This window comes from Ptychodera flava, chromosome 5 (assembly GCF_041260155.1).
Source record: "Ptychodera flava strain L36383 chromosome 5, AS_Pfla_20210202, whole genome shotgun sequence".
Classification (NCBI taxonomy): domain Eukaryota; kingdom Metazoa; phylum Hemichordata; class Enteropneusta; family Ptychoderidae; genus Ptychodera; species Ptychodera flava.
The window spans coordinates 371,360-393,971 of NC_091932.1; the positions used below are offsets into that span (position 1 = coordinate 371,360).

General features: G+C 37.4%; 1 protein-coding gene across 2 annotated transcripts in view; it reads left to right on the plus strand.

Annotated features, from left to right (window-relative positions):
• LOC139132394 (glutathionyl-hydroquinone reductase YqjG-like) overlaps positions 1-22,612 on the plus strand; it is an 87,479-nt gene that overhangs the window by 62,659 nt on the left and 2,208 nt on the right. For both annotated transcript variants that reach the window (XM_070698721.1, XM_070698722.1), the window contains exons 3-6: positions 1,588-1,660; positions 2,192-2,390; positions 3,046-3,139; positions 21,774-21,890. In XM_070698721.1, coding sequence (XP_070554822.1) covers positions 1,588-1,660; positions 2,192-2,390; positions 3,046-3,139; positions 21,774-21,890 — 483 coding nt within the window. The remainder of the gene's footprint in view (positions 1-1,587; positions 1,661-2,191; positions 2,391-3,045; positions 3,140-21,773; positions 21,891-22,612) is intronic.

A 22,612-nucleotide genomic window follows, 5' to 3' on the forward strand; every position in this document is an offset into this window, starting at 1 on the left:
AGACCATCAACTGTATTTCTGTGATTTTGCAACATGGGCATTTCACCAGACCTTTAAGTACTAATTGATTCATTTTAATGACCTTATGTAATTAGTATGGTGACTTACATTGGTTTTATGTTTTCACCACCATGGAACTCATTTTTGGCCATTAAGCCCCATCTGTATTGCAGTAATTTTAATCACAGACTTAATTAATGAAGAGGACTGTTTCCTCTCAGAGGACTTGTAATTAAAAGTACAAGTGGGGACTGTGTCATTGTCAATGACTTGTTCAAAATTAAATTTGGTTTTTGCCTATACACACACTTGAAGAGGGGTAAGCTTACTTATATTTAGTCTCATAGATTAAGATGTACTGTTGACTTACAGTCTCTCCACACAAGTTAATAAACTTTTTTTTCATTGGACATGTATTGTAGATTCAGTCTATGCTCCACATACTGGTATACATATGGCAAAGTACAGTTGTACATGTAAGCTTTATAGGAACCAAGCAAATGTTTTTCAATCAATGATCCAAATTTATTTTCTATGTGATAGACAATAGATACATTTGTAATAAATGCCAAAAATCAAGTTAAACACCAATTTTTATTGTGTGCATGTCTACCCTCAGTTCAGGTAGGGCAAGTAATTTGGTATAGATTGGCCATTGCCCATTATGGTACAATAGTTTGTGGCCAAATTTTTCTACCCTTCTGCATTACAAAACTTCACCATTTTCCGTTTTAGATTTTTTCATCCTGTCAAGTCCCTTGTCTTCATTCACTTTCACACTTGCAAAGGCTACTCATACTTAGATTCCACACTTGAATTTACATATTTCAGCTCCTGACAATCACATTTATTGTCTGTTATGCTGGAGCAGTAACCAACTAGTTCAAGAAACTTTCATTCATGCCAAATAATTTGACTTTTTTGACAAACTTCATATTCACTGAGGGAGGTACAAAGGATGTCAGTGCACCCCGGGCCCCATGTTTGTATTACAATTATATACATTTCGGTGCGTTGTCGCCCCGTATGTATCTGTTGCGTTTTTACCGTACATGTAGGCATTTGTAATCTGTGTACTGTAATTCCCTGGACTGCCTTGCTTTTAGTTGTATTCTGTTACCGTTATCAGCCCTCACTATAGGTACGTGCTTGCATATTAAAATCCCAAGCACTCTTTCATTCTGCACCAATCTTCGTCACACATTCTCTTTTCTTCTCTTTACCACTTAAAATCTCCTAAAAGCATTATGCAAATATTGTATGACTTCTGTCTTGACTTTCTGGAATGTATATGCCAATTGCCCTACATGCCTGCCAGAGGCCTAGAAACACAAAAACATTCACTCAGTCTCATTACCAGTATGTAAGATTTGCTATAATAGTGTTTTTTTCATACTTATTGAAATATTTGTGCTCTTCTTATCATCAATATTCAACTAATTATATTTTTGAGATGAGTTTGGCCCACTATGTAGGCTGATATTACATTTTGTGAAGTGACTTCCTTTCGGATTAACTGATGAAAACAAATTTGAAACTGACATAGTCCTGTCTTATTTGAAGTATTTGTTTCCTGTTTTCAAATAGAAACCCAAATGTACAAAGGACCCAGTTTATGATGCAAAATATTTAAGTGAGATTTACTTCAATGTTGTCCCAGGTAAGTGTTATCACTCTTATAGCTGTTATACTGTTGTCATTTCATAGCAATTCCTACCACGCTTAAAGCTTAAAAGTTTGAATTTCATAAATTTTTTTTTGCAGTTTGAATAAACTCCTATAAGATTCAGCTAGAAGATTACTGATAATACTTTATGAAGTACATATCAATCAAATGGCACGTTTGAGATCATGAGATATAGTTGAAAGTGTTAATTCACTGAGTACATAGCTTGCTTTCAATTGAATTTGATCTGCGAGTTGTGATCTGCAACTTCTCTGAAAAACCTAAAAATGACTTAAAGACTGCAATATTCTATTCATTACATTGTTCTTTATCAACAATTTTGACTGTCTATCATGCTCAATATTGTATCAGTTGTTGTGTTTTAAATTGATCACAATTACAGGTCATGACTTCATGTATTCTTAGTTAACATGCTTTTATGATCTTGTACAGTGAGTAAGGTTTCAAGAAGAGTACCTTACAAACATTTTTTCCAAAATTTTCAATGTTCATCCAAACTTGTAGATTATGGTGGCAGGTATACAGTTCCGGTTCTCTTTGATAAGAAGACAAAGGTTATCGTCAACAATGAATCCAGTGAAATCATTCGTATGTTGAACACTGAGTTTAATGAATTCTGTAAAACTGAAGACCAGAAGAAGTTAAATCTGTATCCAGAGCATTTAAAGTCAAAAATTGATGAAGTAAATGACTGGGTATATCCGTGAGTACATTTTAAAAAAACATTTTTTCCATCAGTGGTATCTACCAGTACTCTGTCATGTGCTAAGCATTGAAGTTGCCGTTTGTAAAATAATTTTAACATGTTTCTTCAATAGTACCAATGGTCAAGATTTGACCTCACTGTAATGTGTGATTGTGAGAATTATTATTCTTCAGTGAATTGTCCGGAGCATCCAAACTCCAATGAGCTTGAATGTGTTTGACAAGTAGTCAGTCTATAGGCATTTCACATTGCAGTGATGCAGGCCAGGCTACTTTCAGACTCAGTAAAATTTTGTCAGTCAGAGTAATGACAACATTTCAGAGTGAGTCTGCTCAGAATTAAAAACTGTCATAGATGTTGATTGAAGGGTATATACTAGTGGACAGAAACTTCTTTACAATTTCTGTAAATAATCGTAAAGCCAAACATTGAGTGTAGGTATTGAAATAACATGTCATGAATGTTACAAAAGACACTGCCACGTGTTCTTTTATATGAACCTACAGTAAATCATCTAATATTTTGCTTCATTCCAAATTATTGCCTTTAATGATAGCTGTTGTTGCCATGCCACAGAAGAAAGGATAAGGTATACTAAAAACGTTTAATTTCATCATACAGTCAATCAGAAGGAATCCACTTTACTTTCCAGATACATTAATAATGGGGTCTATCGCTGTGGTTTTGCTACAACACAAGAGGCGTACAATGCAGCTGTCAAACCACTCTTTGAACACTTGGATAAGGTATGAACTGTATATGTATGATTCTTTTTTGATGAAAGTATGACAGTCAAGAATACTGTATGGTATGTATTTAGATGATTTGGCCTTAGTGAACTAAGTTCCTTTCAAAACTCTTTGTAACATTTGCAAAATATCCCACTTTGGCTCCAAATTCGTATTTGAAAACACATTCTTCAGTAATACCAATACTTTATTCCAACCATGTGACTATTCAGGTAGGTGTGCAGGAGTAATCACTCAACCTGTTTCAGGAATCCGTATGACTCTATCCCCTGTAGCTAGGATAGCATGGATAGCTGTACCGGTAGATATGACATACGTACTCACTGTGCTCTCCCTGGCCTTTCGAAATTGTTAGTAAATTTACGAATTTGGTTCAAAATAAATTAGTAAGCACAAATTATGTAATGCTGAGCCCGCCCATTTTCAACAAGCACTTCTGGTACTCAATAAATGATGTTAAGGGTATAGAAATGATGAATGATTTCATTATAGACAAAGGAAAGTGAAAAATTCCTTTTTAGTTTTTTTTTGACAATGAACACTCATATTTTGATACACATTTTCAAAAGATCCATTAAATAACACAGTACATCATGGGTCATGAGTGCTTGTAACATTGAAACTTCTTCCTTGTTTCAATAAAGTGTGTCATTTTGGTCAACCGGCCCATGAATGTTATTCAATTAATCGATCTTTATTACACAACATAACATTTTCAAGTATATTGTGACACAAAGTGTAACTCCCTTTGTGTGTGTAGTCAGTGCTTTATGATTATATATATTAATATATGAAGTGGTCATTAATATTATCAGTGTTTGCACAAGTTTTAGATGCTAGAAAATCTCTGCCCAGTTTTTCATATTTGGAAAGCTCTGTTACTTTGAAAGTATGCATGTCATCCATAGGTGTTAGGTGGTGCCTCTTGGTAGCTGCAGTCATTATGCCATGTTCATCTCTAAAATTCTTTTAAAACAACCACTGATCAGAACATTTGGCAGTCTGTGGTTTCGCACAAATTTTGTCTCATTATAACAGCAAATTTAAGTACGCAAACTGAGACTGGTGATCCTGCTAATGTTTTCTTAGAGACAGTTATACTTTTAAAACGCTGCAGATGATCGTCATTATTTTTTGTCTGGATAAACGTTTTCGTCTTGGGACTGTGCACAGCATTGTCTTTGGATCATCTAAGAAAACTATCAGTATTCATAACATTTGCTGAGACAGTTTCTTGTAAAATATTTTGAAGGAAACCTATTAAAATTGGCAAGTTCACTGAAAAAAAAAATCAATCTGCAGATCGTCAAATGACCAATCTATGACAACTAAGATTTCCGGCTAAGATTTCCGGCTCGTTTCCACCTCCATGCACAGACAAACACTTTGCGGTACGGTACATCGTTCAACCATGCGCGGTCCGGACTGCAGTTCGACTGTCTTTCCGGCTGACTCAGTGTCTTGATCTCTTCTCGGCGGTTTCATTGTTTCCAATTTTTTCATATCAGGTGCCGTATTTATGCCCAACTTTCTTTCCCAGCTGAGGATACTATCTATCTGAAGCATTTGTAACTGCCCGCTTCCCTCGATCCGCTTCAACCGTCCATTCGGAAAGTTGACAGCATGTGAGTGTTTGGGTATCTCGAAACTACCGTAATGCATGGCACACCAGTATCTGAGTACACGACCCGGGGATCTTGAAACCTTTTCGCGCATGCTCATGTTAGCACAGGTCAAAGTCCAAAGCTATTACCATTCTCGATGCGCCGATGATAGGGGCAGAGTAGTTTTTGAAAGACGAGATATGACAGTATTTCCCCGGAATTCATAATCTTGACCGAAAATCAGGCTTCAAAAATAACAAAATTGTTCGTAAATGGCCGATCGGGCATGTATTTTTTTTCGTAAATTTTCATTTTTGTTCGTAATTTACGAACGTTACGAGCGACAGCGAGAGCACAGACTCACCTTGACAAGCTGAATGCTTTTTAGTCCTTTGGGTCCTGTACTAATGTGATGGTGCGGCCCAATATGCCCAACATAGTGGGCCGTATGCCGTGGACGCAGATATCTCAGAAACGCTTCAGTAACTTTTTCTAAAATTTGGTCAGATGGCCACGTAGGCATGTATCTCAGACGGTCTTTTTTCTTTTTTTGATTGAATCATTTTAAAGTCACTTTTTTAGCTTTTTATTGAAAACCACTATTTTCAATTTTTCCTCACTCCGACTCGGAAAAAGAATTGCTCCCATACACACTTCCTCCATACCCTCCTCAGAAATCAAACGGATCTCCCCTTAATACGCGCATGCGCATATAACAAGTTAGCATTGTTTTCCAAGGACTTTGAAAAATCAACCCATCGCTATCTTGTTTCTCAGTCTGGTGTGAATTTTGACGTTGTACAGTTTTTAGCGTGTATTTGATGATGTCTTGTGAATACGAAGTTGACAGTGATGGTACTTTTGTGTCTGTCCTGTATTTTTTGGCATGAAGCGCTCCTTCAATCGACTGAAGAATGATGGCCTTGGTACTCACACGGTACCGGCGAAGCCATTTCTTTTAGCGGCAAAACTGTAAGTTCTACCGAGGCAATTCCATCGGTGGCCCGTAGTACAGAGCAGGGTGAGAGCGAGGGCACACTCAGTATGCGCATGCACACATAACTAGTTAGCATCGTGTTATGATGATGTACTGTCCTTCGACACAGTGATAACTTTAAGTTTTCTATTGCTTATTTTTGGTTATTTCGTCAGTTGTGCGTTGATTTTGACATCATTGTTGACTTTGATCGCTAAAGACAGTGTGTGCTTATATGTTGACCAATTTACTTAGGAAGTACGGGCACTTCAGAATCACTGCAAAATCCGATATTGCAATTTGGCATGATCATAAGATCATACATGATCCGAGATTGCACTTTAGCAAGGTCACGATAACTAATGTTGTTTGTTTCATTGTTGTAACATATATTTCCACTAAAAGACCATCAGAATTTCCTTGTGGCTACTTGAAATCGTGCACTGGCATGCATGTAATTGTCAACATCACTATGCTTGACTCTTATACTATGAATTACATTGACTGTCACTGCATATTGCATATGTATGCAACTGCAAGTCACTCCGTATCATATCAAAAATATGTAGTATTGCGACGTTTGAGCTGCCCGAAGCCAGAATTTACAGTTTACGAGAAAGTTATCTTACATGTAAAACTCAGTTCTACTGTGAACAAAATGCAACAGGGAAAGACACTTATTTTTTTATCCACTTGCCCTTCGGGCAAGTGGGGCGTTAAGTTCACTTGCCCTAATGGGAAAACCACTTGCCCAGTAAAATTATGTGGTTCGAAAAGCAAAATCAGTGATTTTTTATTTCACACACTTTATTTCAAAACCTTTATCATATTATTGGTCCCCACGGATGAAGTACGGGGGGACTTATAGATTGGGTCATGTCCTTGCGTGCGTGCGTCCGTTCACGCAGATTTCTCAGACATGTCCTGGTCAATTTCTTTCAAACTTTGCACAAGGATAGTACCCTACCTCATACAGATGCAAGTCGATTTGTTTCACAATGCGATCAAATTTGGCCGTGTTAGAGGACTTTTTAGTTTACACCTCCATAGACTCCCATGTATAAGGCATTTCTCCATAGACTCCCATGTATAAGTCAGTTCTGCACAGAATCCCATGTATAAGGCCAAGTAAAATAACAATTTAATTTCTCATCGTAACATATTGCAAAAAGGATGCAGTGACACAGTTTTTAGCCCCATGGATGAAGTCCAGGGGGCTTATAGATTGGGTCATGTCCCTCCATTCACGCAGATATCTCAGATATTTTCACAAAATGTCATGTGACCTCAGTGACCTTTGACCTCAAATATACATATTTGTCCATAACTCAGTAACCACAAGTGCTACACCCTTCATAAATGGTATGATGGGACACCTTTTGACGCCACATATTGTACGTCATTAATTATGCACATATCTAATTTTAAGCAAGCCAATAGAGCTAGAGGTCTGATTTTTGGTATATAGGGATAACTTAGCAATACAATTCTTTTGACAAAATATCACGTAACCTCGGTGACCTTTGACCTCAAATATACATATTTGTCCATCACTCAGTAACCACAAGTGCCACACCCTTCATATCTGGTATGATGGGAGACCTTATGATGCCACATATTGTGCCTTGTTATAATTTTGAGCGAGCCAATAGAGCTAGAGGTCTGATTTTTGGTATATAGGGATAACTTAGCAATACAATTTTTTTGACAAAATGTCACGTGACCTCAGTGACCTTTCACCTCAAATATATGTATTTGTCCATAACTCAGTAACCACAAGTGCTACATCCTTCATGTATAGTATGATGGGACACCTTATGACGCCACATATTGTACCTCATTAATTATGTACATATCTAATTTTGAGTGAGCCAATAGAACTAGAGGTCTGATTTTTGGTATATAGAGATCGGCCTGCCAGTTACATATGCGTTATCCCCATTACGCGTATGCACCCATAGAAACACGATACATTAGTTGAGTACATGCAGCTACAGTCACCAGCGCGTTGCAATCGCCTCAAAATATTTAGACTGACAGTGGAAAGTTTTTCTTGTATACACATACCGGGTATATGTATTTATCATCGGCCAGAGACATGTACGACACGGTTTTTGTGGTTTCAGTAGATATAAGGATGCAACTTTTAGCACAAATGCGGCGATGTCTGATACATTGATAGCATGTATTGCCGAGTTACTTGTCAATGTCAGCTCTGCGGCTACGCGGTGACAGAAACACATTTCGGCGAACACAAGCTGCACTGAATCGACACCCCTTCTAAACCAGCAAAGCTGTTGACGCCGGTTGTGAACGTTTAATAGACCGCAATTTTCAACAAGCGATCGTGAAAGTTCTGTAAACACTTCAGTATCCTGTGAGCGTGCAGTAACATGTATGTACTGATAGCGTACTGCGTAGCGCCTTTGTAGTTTTACGTACGGCCAGTGTTGTTTACATCAGCCGGTCCCCGGCAGAAGACTTGCAACCCTATAAACGCGTCGTAACAAAAAGGTTTTGTCAACAGTTGGCAATGCAAAGCCACGTTCCTATCTGTTCTAGTCTCTACAGTTCAAGGACCGTTCAAAAATGAACATTGGTTCATATTTCGCGCGATCGAGAAATTACATACCGGTACACAATACACAGATACAGCCATGTCATTTGTATTTGTTTCAGCGCCGTGTCTTGTACGATTTTAATCCCGGCACAAGCGAGCGTAAGCCTGAGTACAGTGCATGTGCATACAAAAGCAATATTATAACATGGCAAAGTACATTTTTCATTCCGATGTGACTGTCCGTTTTCAAACTCTATCTCCTCCCTTGATTTTGGGGTCAACATAGGCAAGCAGTATATCGTTGGAATCGTATTTAGTTGCATGACAATCCAATGTTGATCATTTTTCAAAATCCATGTTTGTAATCGAGAAATAGCCAAAATTCCGTAAAAAATCTCATTTTTATCACAACTGGAAGTTGTGATATAGGGGTAGTTTCAACCGGTGTTAGATGTCGTCCATTTCCGTAAACGACAAAAAGTCAAAAACTGCTGAACAGACTGCGTTGATATTTGGTACCGATATTCAGACTGGTTCCAAGGTTCCGATTCCGAAAAATGGAGCCAAATGGAGCGGCGTTTATATAGTTTTGGGAAATTTCTAACCCCCCTTTTTAACTAATTGATTTTAGGGGTCTTTCATATATGTAGTTTTGGAATGTACACCAATCCTGCATTGTGGACTGTTTATGAGTTGTGGAACAGAAATGAGGTTTTGATGAATGTTAGATATATGCAGGATGGCTGATTCGAACTATAAGAGATTTCTATGCTCTTTTGGGCATCAAAAGCAATTAAAAAAAAAACATATTTCATAGTTTAGATTCTCACTTTTGAGATGACCCTAGGCATTTGTTAAGTAAACATCCTTGAGTCAATATACAGACTTTGACATTCCAGAGATTAAGTATCCACGACCTCACATGTTACAGTCTTTCACTACCATGGTATGGCCCAAACCCATTGTTATCAATGGTGAGTGTGGACCTGTCTACAGGAAATTGGGGTAAACAGGTTAGACAATGCCATTACAAGTTGTAGGTTAGTTATCAAGGTAGCACCAGCATAGAGTCCTGAGCATCTGTCCATGTGTTCTCACAGGAAATTACAGGGAAAAAAAATTATTTGAGAAGTTTCTCTCCTTTAAATAGAAGTATATTACAATTTAAACCTGTCATGGATGGATTGCTCTCAAATGATCTGAAACACAGTTATTGCCCGTTAGCAACAAATCTATAGCAAGATTTATGTAAAGTTCATGAACTTACACAAGGTATTAGACAAAAGATGACCATAACTTTGCTACTTTTCAACATTTATTTCATTCAGATTTCCTCAGCTTAGTGTATAATTTTGTAATCTTAATTACTGTCAACTTAGCTTTACTAACTTATTCTAACCTCATTATTCTTACACTACTGTTATACCTTATAACCACAAAATTTCAAGAGATGCATAATTGTCACTTAACAAACAATTTACAAATATGTCTTCTGCTTTTTTCTCCATATACATATACATGTCTCTTTTCTCATAAAAATGGGCTTAAAATTGCAATGTGAAAAATAGTCTTTCAGCTATATATTGCTCATTGACTTCGTGGTCTGTCTAATTCACAGTGAGTGGGGTTGTTGATAAATGCCGATAATACTAGGCGGTCATTATGTCCAAGCGCCATTGGCGGTATTTTTTAACATAATGACCATAGGTCATTATCACAACTGGAAGTTGTGATATAGGGTTAGCTTCAACCGGTGTCAGACAGTGTCCATTTTTCGTAAACGACAAAAAGTCAAAAACCGCTGAACAGACTGCACAGATATTCAGACCGGTTCCAAGGTTCCGATTCTGAAAAATGGAGCCAAATGGAGCAGCGGTTAGATATTTTGGGGAAATTTCTAACCCCCCTTTTAACTAATTGATTTAGGGGTCTTTCATATATGTAGTTTTGGAATGTACACCAATCCTGCATTGTGGACTATTTAATGAGTTGTGGAACAGAAATGAGGTTTTGATGAATGTTAGAAATATGCAGGATGGCTGATTCAAAGTATCAGAGATTTTCATGCGCTTTTGGTGATAAAATTGATAAAAAACAACATATTTAATGTTTTAGATTTCTCACATTTGTTATGACCCTTAACATTACAGACTTGATGACATAACTAGCTGCTGGACCTGTTTACTGGCGCATTGATTTAAAGACAAAGATTGTTTTATTTTGTGATAAGGATGTGTGATTTCGTAAAACATAGTCTATTAGCCTGGAAATGTAATTTTGGCGAATATTGTTTACCCCACTGACAAACAGTGTGGTTTGAAAATGGCTGGAATTCGCTACTTCGGGACTTTGTTTTGCATTTGGATAAAAAACGTGTATGGTGTGAGCAATCCGTTCAGTGAGAGAACAAAGGACTCCTACAACAGCACACAAATGAACCGCAGACCAACTTTGATAAGCCCCTATCACTTTCCCTCCAATCTTCCAATATCCCTTGGAAAACTCCGAGGTACTTTGGTCAGAAAACATACACTGTGCCTGCTCTGCTATCTCCATTCGATCTCCCTATGCAAGCTTCTGCATGGATCAAACCATTTTGTGCCAGTTTACAGCTATGGCTATTTGATATTAGTGTATCCATCGAAGCTCATGGCACACTTGTTATATATTACACAACAATGGGACACTGGAGGTCCCGAGACAGTATGTATGTATCTGTGTATGTATGTACGTACGTATGTACAGTATGTCCGTCAACATCAAAAACACGCAAACCACTGCACGTTTCAGCTTGGTATTTGGTGTGAGGATGCATCCTGGGCTATAGATGGGATTTTGTTCAAATGAAGTCTGCATTGCCAAAATTATGCAAATGAGCTTACAAAATGTGAAAATGGTCAAGAATTAATAACTCTAGAACCCCTGTTTTGATTGCTTTGAAAATTTGTGTGCAAGTACCTTAGGTGAACCTTAAACAGTTTTATGAATATTGTGAAGATATCTTTAATTTTGTATTTTTTGCTGAATTTTTTGGTGATTTTTCTCATTTTCAGTAAAAATTCTTCTCTGAAACTGCCAGCCCAATCGCTTTCAAATTTGGGTTGGATCTTTGCGCAGGTGTTTCTCTTCTAATTTGTTGAAATTATGACAAAATTTGGAAAATTACTATTTTGGAGCAATTTTGTCATTTTTGGTCAAAAAATCCTAAACAGTATTTTCTTTTTAAAACCCCTGGACAGGCAGCTTTTATATTTGGTACACAGATGTACAGAGATGACAATAGTTAGATATGTGGAAATTGTCCTGAAATATACAAATTTGTATTTTTAAGACAATATTGTCATTTTTGGTCAAGAAAACTTGTTCTCAAAATAACTTGTTTGATAGCTTTGTAATTTGGTATAAAGTCCCTAGGGATGTTATTAGATAAATTTTCTGCTCAAAGTGATGGGAACCCCCCATATTTGTATAGTTCAGGTAATTTTCTCAGTTTGTGACCTTAAATGACCTACACCAACCCAGGATATACTATGAGACAGTTTCGAAGGCTGTGAACATAATTTTGTCATATTTGGTATCAATTTGTAGGAAAATTTGATTGAGAAAACAAAGCTGAGGTAAATTTTTTCATTGCGGATTAATTTTTGCAACTACTCTATGTAAGACATACAAGAACTGATGAGAAATTTGGATCCAGGATAATATCAGATGTTGTAATCACTGCCCACAGTGGAAGGCATTTCACTATCTGTAACTAACTTAAGTGCTGTTTACATTAGAATGATAACACTCATCCATTGTAATTAAAAACTCCCCAAGGTTGTAAATATATTTCCTGTTATCTGGCGTTATGTAATACCAAAGGATGGAATATTTGATATTCAGGAGGGGGTCGGGTCTAGAATATTGATGAGGTAACATTACTTTTTTACCAGATCCCTTGTACATTTTTTTTACCACTCCCACCTTTTCTTTTATCAAGCCTTCTCTGTCTATTTTTTGTTGTTGACATTTGCTTATGCATTTAGGATCTGTTTGTCCCATTGCTATAGAAGTCGATATGCATGTTTCCAAAGATGACCTCGAATACCTACAAAATACTACCTGCTTGATTTTTTTATACTGTTGAGTGTTTATATATTGAATAAAATTTGTTTACAGTTAAAGGGCCTATGACATGACCAACCTATCTTCATTGCATTAGCAGCCTTAAAGGGAAACCTAAGTCCAGCGACATTGACCGTTTATCCCTTCCAAAATCACCCTTGAATAAAATGCAGCTCAAATTTGCAACATAATTGCACGCGCCGCCGACTACGGAGCGACGAAAAGAGACATTGAAGTAGACGACATTTATGGAAATAAGCTCGGAATCCCATGGGCGCGAAAGGGCTCATGGGAGAAGCGTGCGTGACGTCATCAGTGATACACGAACGTGTGTGACCGCTTACCAAAGCATTGGAGTCTATGACTGCAGGAGTGCAGTTCTGCACGTTACGACTCTTTAATGCTCAGTTGCATAAAAAATGATTAACTGTTGTTCAGTTGAGTGCAAAAATCACTCAAGGAAGAACAAACGGAGTCAGCTTTTATCGTCTTCCCACAGAACTGCTTTTTCGAAGACAGTGACTAAAGAAAGTCGGGCGAGTTTTAAAATCTCAAAAGATACAAAGTTATGTTCTACTTCTTTCAGGATGATTGTTTTATAAGGGATTTCGGAACTCTGATACCTATACAAGACTATACTACACAATGCGGTCATCTTGACATGCTGAGTCAGCCTACTATCACCGGTTTTAACCAGATAAATGTTAATATTGGCGATTTCGAGACTCTAAAATCCAAAGACGAAACTACACAAAGCGTCTCTCATCTCGATAGCCCGGATCTGCGAAATCGCCCTTATATACCCGCTAAATATAGGCAATTTCGTGACTATACCTGGTAATATTGATATTACAACAAGATACTGGAATGACTTCTTGCCTATTCTCGACCGCGGAGTGACGTCAGTAGGTGAAACACATACGGCGAATGAGGTGAATGAGAGATCAGACGATACAGAAGAGCGAATGATACAGAAATTGTGTGGAAAAAAGCAGAACTAAAAGTTATGTCATTTATGTATATTGAAACTTTGAATATTTCTTTGGTGGTTGAAAAATTCAAACTTCCAACGGCTATGACGCAAAAATGACGTAAGAATCCGCAAGTACCCGATGGCCCGCGGTCGAGAATGATGTGTCTCGATCGGCACGCCGGGTCTGAGAAATCGCCGATATTATATTTACCCAATAAATATCAATTGCGCCGGGACTCCTTGGCTAATATCGATATCGATACCAGACGATACTAGATTTACGTGCACTGTGTGGTGTCGGCACGCTGGGTCTGCGAAATCACAGATATTTATCCGATAAATATCGGCGACTTTGGACATTAACTCTGATACTAGACGATACTTTGTCAAAATGTGGGTAAATATCCCATGTATATCGGAGATTTCACCACGTGCCTAACAGTTCTGACCACCCGACCACCTCTGTCCGACTCTTAGTTCATAGCATCCGTGGCCGATAGTCAAGAATACTGTATGTTTTACATTATTAGAATTATTCATGCACGAAATACATTTTTTACATGTAAAGGATTTTTTTTCATTAAATTTCCACACGAACTTTCATACACTACAATCGGAACTTCGTCGAGAGGGCCGATCGGATATCACCGTGAGTTGGGAGCGCCTTGCACGAATTACATTCTTTACATGTAATACATTTTTACTTGGCGATCGGGACTTGAACAGAGGACATATCGGACATCATCGAGAGTTTGGCTGGTCTTGTATGAAATACATTCTTTACAACAATATAGACGATACTTTTGTTTTAAATAGCGGGCAAATATCCATTATATCGGAGATTTCATCACTTTGTAGATCTGACTTCGACACCAATTTCGAAAAAAGACGACACTATACATTTGTCAAATTGCGAATAAATATTTTCCGATATATATCGAAGATTTCGCAACCTTAAAGATCTGGCCAAGCTCGACTTACGTATCATTCACGAACCAAAAATTAATTTTAAGCGACTGATAAAGAAAACTCTGTTTTAGAAACGTAGCGCTGAAGGATCGCAGAGTCACTCAGTGTCTCCAATCCAGTTTGGGGTCTGTACAAGCACAGTGACTCCCTCCGCGGAATTATGAACGATGTGTGGAAATGCTTTCCCATTATTACATATCTTGGTTCAAATTAGTATGGTTTGATTTCAGTCGGGGAAAAGTAATACTCGATGTCGGAAATATCGCTGTCCGAACTCTCCAGAGTCGTCTTACGAACGTGCTGTATCGCCGATGACGTCACGCACGCTTCTCCCATGAGCCCTTTCGCGCCCATGGGTTTCCGAGCTCATTTTCATAAATGTCGTCTACTTCAACTTCTCTTTTCGTCGCTCCGTAGTCATCAGCGCGTGCAATTATGTTGCAAATTTGAGCTGCATTTTATTCAAGGGTGATTTTGGAAGGGATAAACGGTCAATGTCGCTAGACCAGTCCAGGATGGGAGCTACAGTGTCATTGACGCTATTTTTCACTTGTCCCGTCAGGCAAGTGGCATCGGCGTTTCACTTGCCTGAATGCGACTTGCACTTGCCCCGGGCAATCGGGCAACCCTTAGTGTCTTTCCCTGTGCAAGTATGTTGTATAACTATAGTGATAGCAGCATAATATAAATATTTTGTACCTATCACTGTGTCAGAAAATCAGAAGGGAACAAACCAGTCAGAGAAACTGGGGTCAGGATGATGCTGTCCAATTGTTAGCTCCTCAGTTTTATATACTGAGGAGCTATTAGAATTGAAAACTAGAAATGGCGGCGTCAACTTTTACTTCCTTCTGTCAAGACTTCCTTCTGTCAAGATTTGGCCAACTAGCTTCCGTAGATGTGTATCTGCGATTTTTACAACATTAACACAGCAGGGCTTGATGTGGTCTTGTTTACATCTTTAATCAGCTTCATGCTCTCAGTTACACAACACACCAGGGCCACTCCATGAATGTCAGACAGAGAAACATAAACAAATCACCACACTTTGCAATGTCATGTATCTTTCATTTTTATTTGTGATGAACAAGTGAGCGTGAAAGTTCAGGTAGCTTTGGGAATTGACCGGCTAGACCAGCATCATATAAACTTACATGTTCAAAATACATTTGTAAATGTATTCGTGGAGTTCCTGATTGGACTCAATGGTGCACTGCAAGAATCTTTTCAACATAACGATTCTAATGAAACGTAAAAAAAGACAGTTTGTTACAAGGCATCCTTTTCACTGAAACACTTGCAAACATGATTATGATGTGTTCTATTACTTGTAGCTCATTTCATTTATACCATTTAGACAAATTTTTCACTATTATTTCTATTTTTAGCTTTAAGGTATTTTTAAAGTTGTAACAGCTCTAGTACTTTCTCTTTCGTTCTGTTTTTTGGGTATACTGTGATGAGAATGTTCCCTTACAGTATTTCATGATTCGATTCATCTGTAAGAACTAGGATTGCAATGATTAGACCGTTGTAAGCAACAGATAACTTATCATTGTGTCCCATTGTCAGGAATTCCCAAAATTGTTTAATATGTAGATTCACTGAGACTGGACAAGCGAAAATTTCAAAACCTTCCTGAACTTTTAAGCTCATTTGTTCATCACAAATAAAAAAGAAAGATACATGACATTGCAAAGTGTAGTTATTTGTTTATGTTTCTCTGTCTGGGTACAGTGGAGTGGCCCTGGTGTGATGTGTAACTGAGAGGTGTAGCTGATTAAAGATATAAACAAGACCACATCAAGCCCAGCTGTTAATGTCGTAAAAATCGCTGATACACAATACCTTGGCTAATTAACTTTTGCAGCTTGATCGGATTTCACTCTAACTGGCTATCAACTTCAATGTGTTTATGGTACATAGAGAAATCTATGGGAGCAAAGTTTTTCGACAAAATGTCACATGACCAGCCACTTCCTGTGTTAATTATGCACATACCTAATTCTGGGCTTAATAATAGAGCTATAGTTCTGATTTTTAGCGACAAAGTTACGTAACTGAGGAAGCTTATAGAGTTGGGAGAGGCAAAATTGACATCATTTCCGTCAACAACTTCGGTAAAACTATTTTGTCACACCACGTGATCACAACTTCCGTAAAACTATTTTGTCACACCACGTGATCAGTGTTATCTAACGACTATAGCATACCATTCACGCTACACACACACTATCACAGTATCAGCGAAAACAGTATCGTGTTTAATTGACATTATAATTGAACTTAGAGCGTACGTGTGAGTGTATTGGCTTACATGAAAATGCGATAGACAATGATGCATTTATGTTAGAACGTCCATGCTCGATCAAATTGTTTTTGTTCTGTCAGTGTAAATTACGAGATTGGTGGATGTGGACGGACATCTTGCGTGCGTTTGGTCTTTGTCTGACATGCATGTCATTTCAATCTCCTTTTTACTGTGCAGGAGAGAATGAATTACGTTCCTCATGGGTTTCTAATATGTTAAAAAAAAATACGAAGTTTTGAGTGGATTTACGACTTCGTTTGCAAAATTACTAGCGAAAATTTCAGCTTCCCATTTCATTGGCGCGACCGTGCAAGAAACCTCAGTCTCCTACTACCTCCATGATCACATGTTGTACCACACGAACATGAAAGGCCTCTGAAACACTCAGTGTGTAAGCGTGTGGAAATTTTCGTAGTGTTTTTTCTCATTTAATTTGGCAAATTATCAGCAAAAACCTCAATAATTCAAGTTAACCCTTTCTTCTCAATCGCTTCCTGGAGTTTCAAAGTCATACCAACGAAAATGAGTGAAAAATTTCGGTGCAAAAATCGTGCATCGGCGAGAGTAGAGGCTGAGAGTATTCATACAGAAATAACCCATGATTCGAGCTTGGTTTTTGTGTTTTTCGTTTGAATTTTGGCCAAATAGTCGCTTTTTAGCGGGTTTTGAAATTTTTAAAGCATTTAAAAACATTAAAATGACTTTTCATTAACAAACGAAATAAAATAATGAGAAATTCAATCATTTATCTTCAAAATAAAAATATGTTGGCATGTGAATAATGCAGCTAAAAAGTGAACAATCAATGTTTTGGACGACTACGTACGTGTGAGCAATTTATACGCAGTCAGTTTCTGTGAAACGGGATGAAATTTTCTTTCAGGCGAGGTGTTTCAAGTTACTCTTGAGAAAAGTTACTTATTTATCAGTTGTTGTTTTACTGTTTCATGACACATGTTTTTGATTCAATCACTTGTTGACCTGAAAAACAACGATATTTAGTACTCTTTTTCAACAGACTTTTAGTAAGTAGCCGAGGTAACAGCTGTCAAAATACTATCGTTTTCTAAGTACGTTTTGAGTGAACTTTGTAGGCCCTAAATGAACATTCTGAACCATCATCATGCCATGTAATGTTATGCTTGGAATTTTGTTGCTTTTGAGGTTTATTCGTGGTTTTTTATAATTATTGTTTAAGTTAGTTATATTTTGTGTTTCTTTCCATCATCAAACATTGACAAGTAAACTTGTAAAAGTAGCCTTAAATCACTTAAATTAGAATTATGTGTTACTTTCTGGTTTTGTAATATGTAAAGAAATAAATAAGTTGATTTCTTTTGGTCCTTTCCACTTATTGGTATTTTTTCCTGGTTTAAAGTTACTAATATCCTTAACCCTTAGTCTCTACAATCTTAGAAAAAAATGAAACGATTGATTTAATTTAATAAAAAGAAACTTATTGTGACACAGTTCAGTCATTTTCATAACTGTGGTTCAAAATTCAGTGTGCTATACTCATATCTTGGCAGTGCTGAACTCTTCTGTCATAGTATCTGCAATTGAAGAATTACTTCACATAGAATAATTTGTCAATGTAAATCAGTGCTGTTGAAGATTATTTAATTGTCAGGGTGTTGCCAAATCTTGTAGTATGTCCGGTTCTGAGATGAGCTGTATTGGCATACAAAAGGAATTTGTTAATAACTGACAATTTAATAAATACAATCAATTTTGAAATGTACTCAAAACTTTTGAGACTGAATTTGTAAATGTACTGAGAATTTTCGGAAGCTAGAGGGGAAACAGACATAACAGTGTGATGGGTGGACCAGAAAGTCGGTCCACGGAAATCAAGCAGGTTGTTCTTACATGAACATTGCTGTTTGGTGTGTTGATTTGTAACACGTACACTATGCTAACATGTTTCAACACCCAAGGAAACATTTGCAACTTTATAGTCAATGCGACATATTAATATAATTATTTTAATTTTGTATCAGAATATCACAAAACAATGTTGTGATCATCGCAGTCCAGCTGTTATGAGTAAGCATGTGTACTTGGCTGGACCGATCAAGTTTCTGCAAAAAATCATTTCACTATCAATGACAAGCTAAAGTGATGTCTTTAATAAATGTGTCCATTCAATATCCAAAGAAAATCAAGGCTATCAATGACACGAAGAAAGTTTGTTAGTCCCCACGGTACGGACGAAGTCTGGGGGGACTCATAGATTGGGTCATGTCCGTCGGTGCATGCGTGCGTCCGTCCGTCCGTTCACGCAGATATCTCAGACATGCCCTGGTCAATTTCTTTCAAACTTTGCACAAGGATAGTACCCTACCCCATACAGATGCACGTCACTTTGTTTCACAATGCAATCAAATTTGGCCGTGTTAGACTCGGAGGACTTTTTAGTTTACACCTCCATAGACTCCCATGTATAAGGCAGTTCTCCATAGACTCCCATGTAAAAGTCAGTTCTCCATAGACGCCCATGTATAAGGCCAAGAAAAATAAAAATTTAGTTTCTCATCATATTCATATTGCAAAAAGGATGCAGTGACACAGTTTTTAGTCCCCACGGATGAAGTCAAGGGGGCTTATAGATTGGGTCATGTCCGTCCGTTCGTCCATCCGTGAGTCCATCCTTTCACACAGATATCTCAGACATTTTGACAAAATGTCACGTCACCTTGGTGACCTTTGACCTCAAATAAACATATTTGTCCATAACTCAGTAACCGCAAGTGCTACACCCTTCATATATGGTATGATGGGATAACGCCACATTTTATATCTCATTAATTATGCACATATCTAATTTTGAGCAAGCCAATAGAGCTAGAGGTCTGATTTTTGGTATATAGGGATAACTTAGCAATACAATTTTTTTTTACAAAATGTCACATGACCTCAATGACCTTTGACCTCAAATATACATATTTGGCCATAACTCAGTAACCACAAGTGCCACACCCTTCATATCTGGTATGATGGGAGACCTTATGACGCCACATACTGTACCTCATTAATTATGTGCATATCTAATTCTGAGCAAGCCAATAGAGCTGGATGTCTGATTTTTCGTGTATAGGAAGAACTATAGGATAAAATTTTTTTGACAAAATGTCATGTGAACTCGATTTTTTACCTAAAATATATGCTTATGTCAATAAATAAGTAACCACAAGTGCTATGTCCTTTATATTTAGTAGGATGGGAGACCTTATGACAACACACCCTTTACCTCATTAATTATGCACATATCTAATTCTGGGCAAGCAAATAGAGATAGAGGTCTGATTTTTGGCATATAGGGATTTATTAGCAATACATTTTGTTTTTCGAAATGTCACGTGACCTCAATGACCTTTGACCTTGATTATACATATATATATGCATAACTCAGTAACCACAAGTTCTATACCCTTCAATTTTGATAGGATATTAGACCCTAAGATGTCATATCTTGTACCTCATTTATTATGTGCATATGTATTTCTTGGCTGGCCAATACAGCTACAGGTCTGATCTTTTTTCCCAATTTAGAACCATAACTTAGACATGCCTCATGTGTTTCAAATTGGGAACAACGGCATAGACCTGTGTGCCCATAGATCTCAACATATACACTCCAGTGATACTTCTTAATGACCACATTTCCCTGCCCCATCAAGACTAATAATCCTATTACAAGTGGGGACTATGTCATTGTCAATGACTTGTTTAGAATTATATTTTCGTTTTAAACTACAGTTCTTTGATGCAGTGTGGTCGTCTGGCAATCCATCATCACGGCAGATGTAGTGCATGCAATACACAGTCCACACTGTCCAATCATGCGTGCATGTTTTCCTGTTATAATTCAATTGGGTCAGAATTTTGTAGCAAGGAACATACAAAATCTTGCAGATAAATCAATTTGGATGATCTATGTACATCTATGCAAATTCCAAGTTTGGTGGACATGTGAAAATTATGTTTTTTGCCTTCATGTACAAGATGGCATGTTTACCAAACTGGACAGTTTCACATTTCAACCCTTTCTTTGCATCTTTCTCAGCAACATTCCCCAAACCTCTCTCCTTGCATTCCTGCCGCTAAATGCACTGAGGAGCACAGTGTCATCATTGACGCTATTTTAATATTTGTTTCTTGGCACACACCAGATACTTATGACTGTGAGACAACATTTCCATATCATTGTATATTCAGTTTTTATATTTAGTTTGTTTTTCACCATATTGTATGTCCTTCCCTGCACTATGTAATTCAAAATTAAATATTGTTTTTGCCCTATACATACTTGAGGGGTTAAAGCTTATTTAGTCCCATAGATTAAGATGCAATGTTGACCTACAGTGTCCAAACTTTCTTTCATTGAACTGGTATTGTAGATAGGTGTACACTCCAAATACTAAGTACAAGTGGTGAGTGTAACAAGCAAATGTTTTTTAGTCAATGGCCCAAATTTATTTTCTATTTGATGGACAATAGATACATGTATAATCAATGCCAACAATCCTGTTTAAGTGATTTTGTTTAGATTAGCCTTTGTCCAGTATATTACAATAGTTTGTGGCTAAATTTTCTCTCCTTCTGCATTATATTAAGTTCACCGTTTCCTGTTTTAGATATTGTTGATCCTATTGAGTCCCATCTCTTATTCTTAATTCACTTTCACACATATCAAGGCTGTTGATACTTTTGACTTTTTGACAAATTTCACATTTATGGCAAATAATAAACACTAAGGAGGCACAAAGGATGTCTGTGCCCCCGGGCCCCATGTTGAATAGAGCTAGAGCAAAATTAATCGTTCTGTCTGCAACAGCCATCAATCTTTGCTGATATAATGCTGGGGGTGGAGTGAGGGAGGATGGTTGCTGAAAAGGAGTATAAATCCTAATAGTTCTCTACTGACATCTCAAACTCCATTTCTCATAACAAAGTCAAAACCATTACGATTGCCAACACTGAGGGTTTAATCAATAAATGCTGGTCCATATTTTACAACAAAACATAGTTGTGTACTGTGTGCATGTGTAGATACAAAAAAATATGTTTTAAACATCTTAACGTAACTTCAAGTCATGAAACCATTAGTCTTCTGCCAATTTTGTTTCAGGCAGAAGATATTTTGTCTAAGACTCGATATCTGACTGGAAATCAACTCACAGAGGCTGATATCAGATTATTCACAACTTTAGTCAGATTTGATACAGTCTATGTTGGCCACTTCAAGGTAAGAATTTGTCAGTTTGATACAGTCTATGTTGGCCACTTCAAGGTAAGAATTAGTCAGGTTTGATACAGTCTATGTTGGCCACTTCGAGGTAAGAATTAGTCAGGTTTGATACAGTCTATGTTGGCCACTTCGAGGTAAGAATTGGTCAGGTTTGATACAGTCTATGTTGGCCACTTCAAGGTAAGAATAAGTCAGGTTTGATACAGTCTATGTTGGCCACTTCACGGTAAGAATTAGTCAGGTTTGATACAGTCTATGGTGGCCACTTCGAGGTAAGAATTAGTCAGGTCTGATACAGTCTATGGTGGCCACTTCAAGGTAAGAATAAGTCAGGTTTGATACAGTCTATGTTGGCCACTTCACGGTAAGAATTAGTCAGGTTTGATACAGTCTATGTTGGCCACTTCAAGGTAAGAATTAGTCAGGTTTGATACAGTCTATGGTGGCCACTTCAAGGTAAGAATTAGTCAGGTTTGATACAGTCTATGGTGGCCACTTCAAGGTAAGAATTAGTCAGGTTTGATACAGTCTATGTTGGCCACTTCAAGGTAAGAATTAGTCAGGTTTGATACAGTCTATGTTGGCCACTTCAGGGTAAGAATTAGTCAGGTTTGATACAGTCTATGTTGGCCACTTCGAGGTAAGAATTAGTCAGGTTTGATACAGTCTATGTTGGCCACTTCAAGGTAAGAATGCATGTGTCTGGCATTTTATTAAAT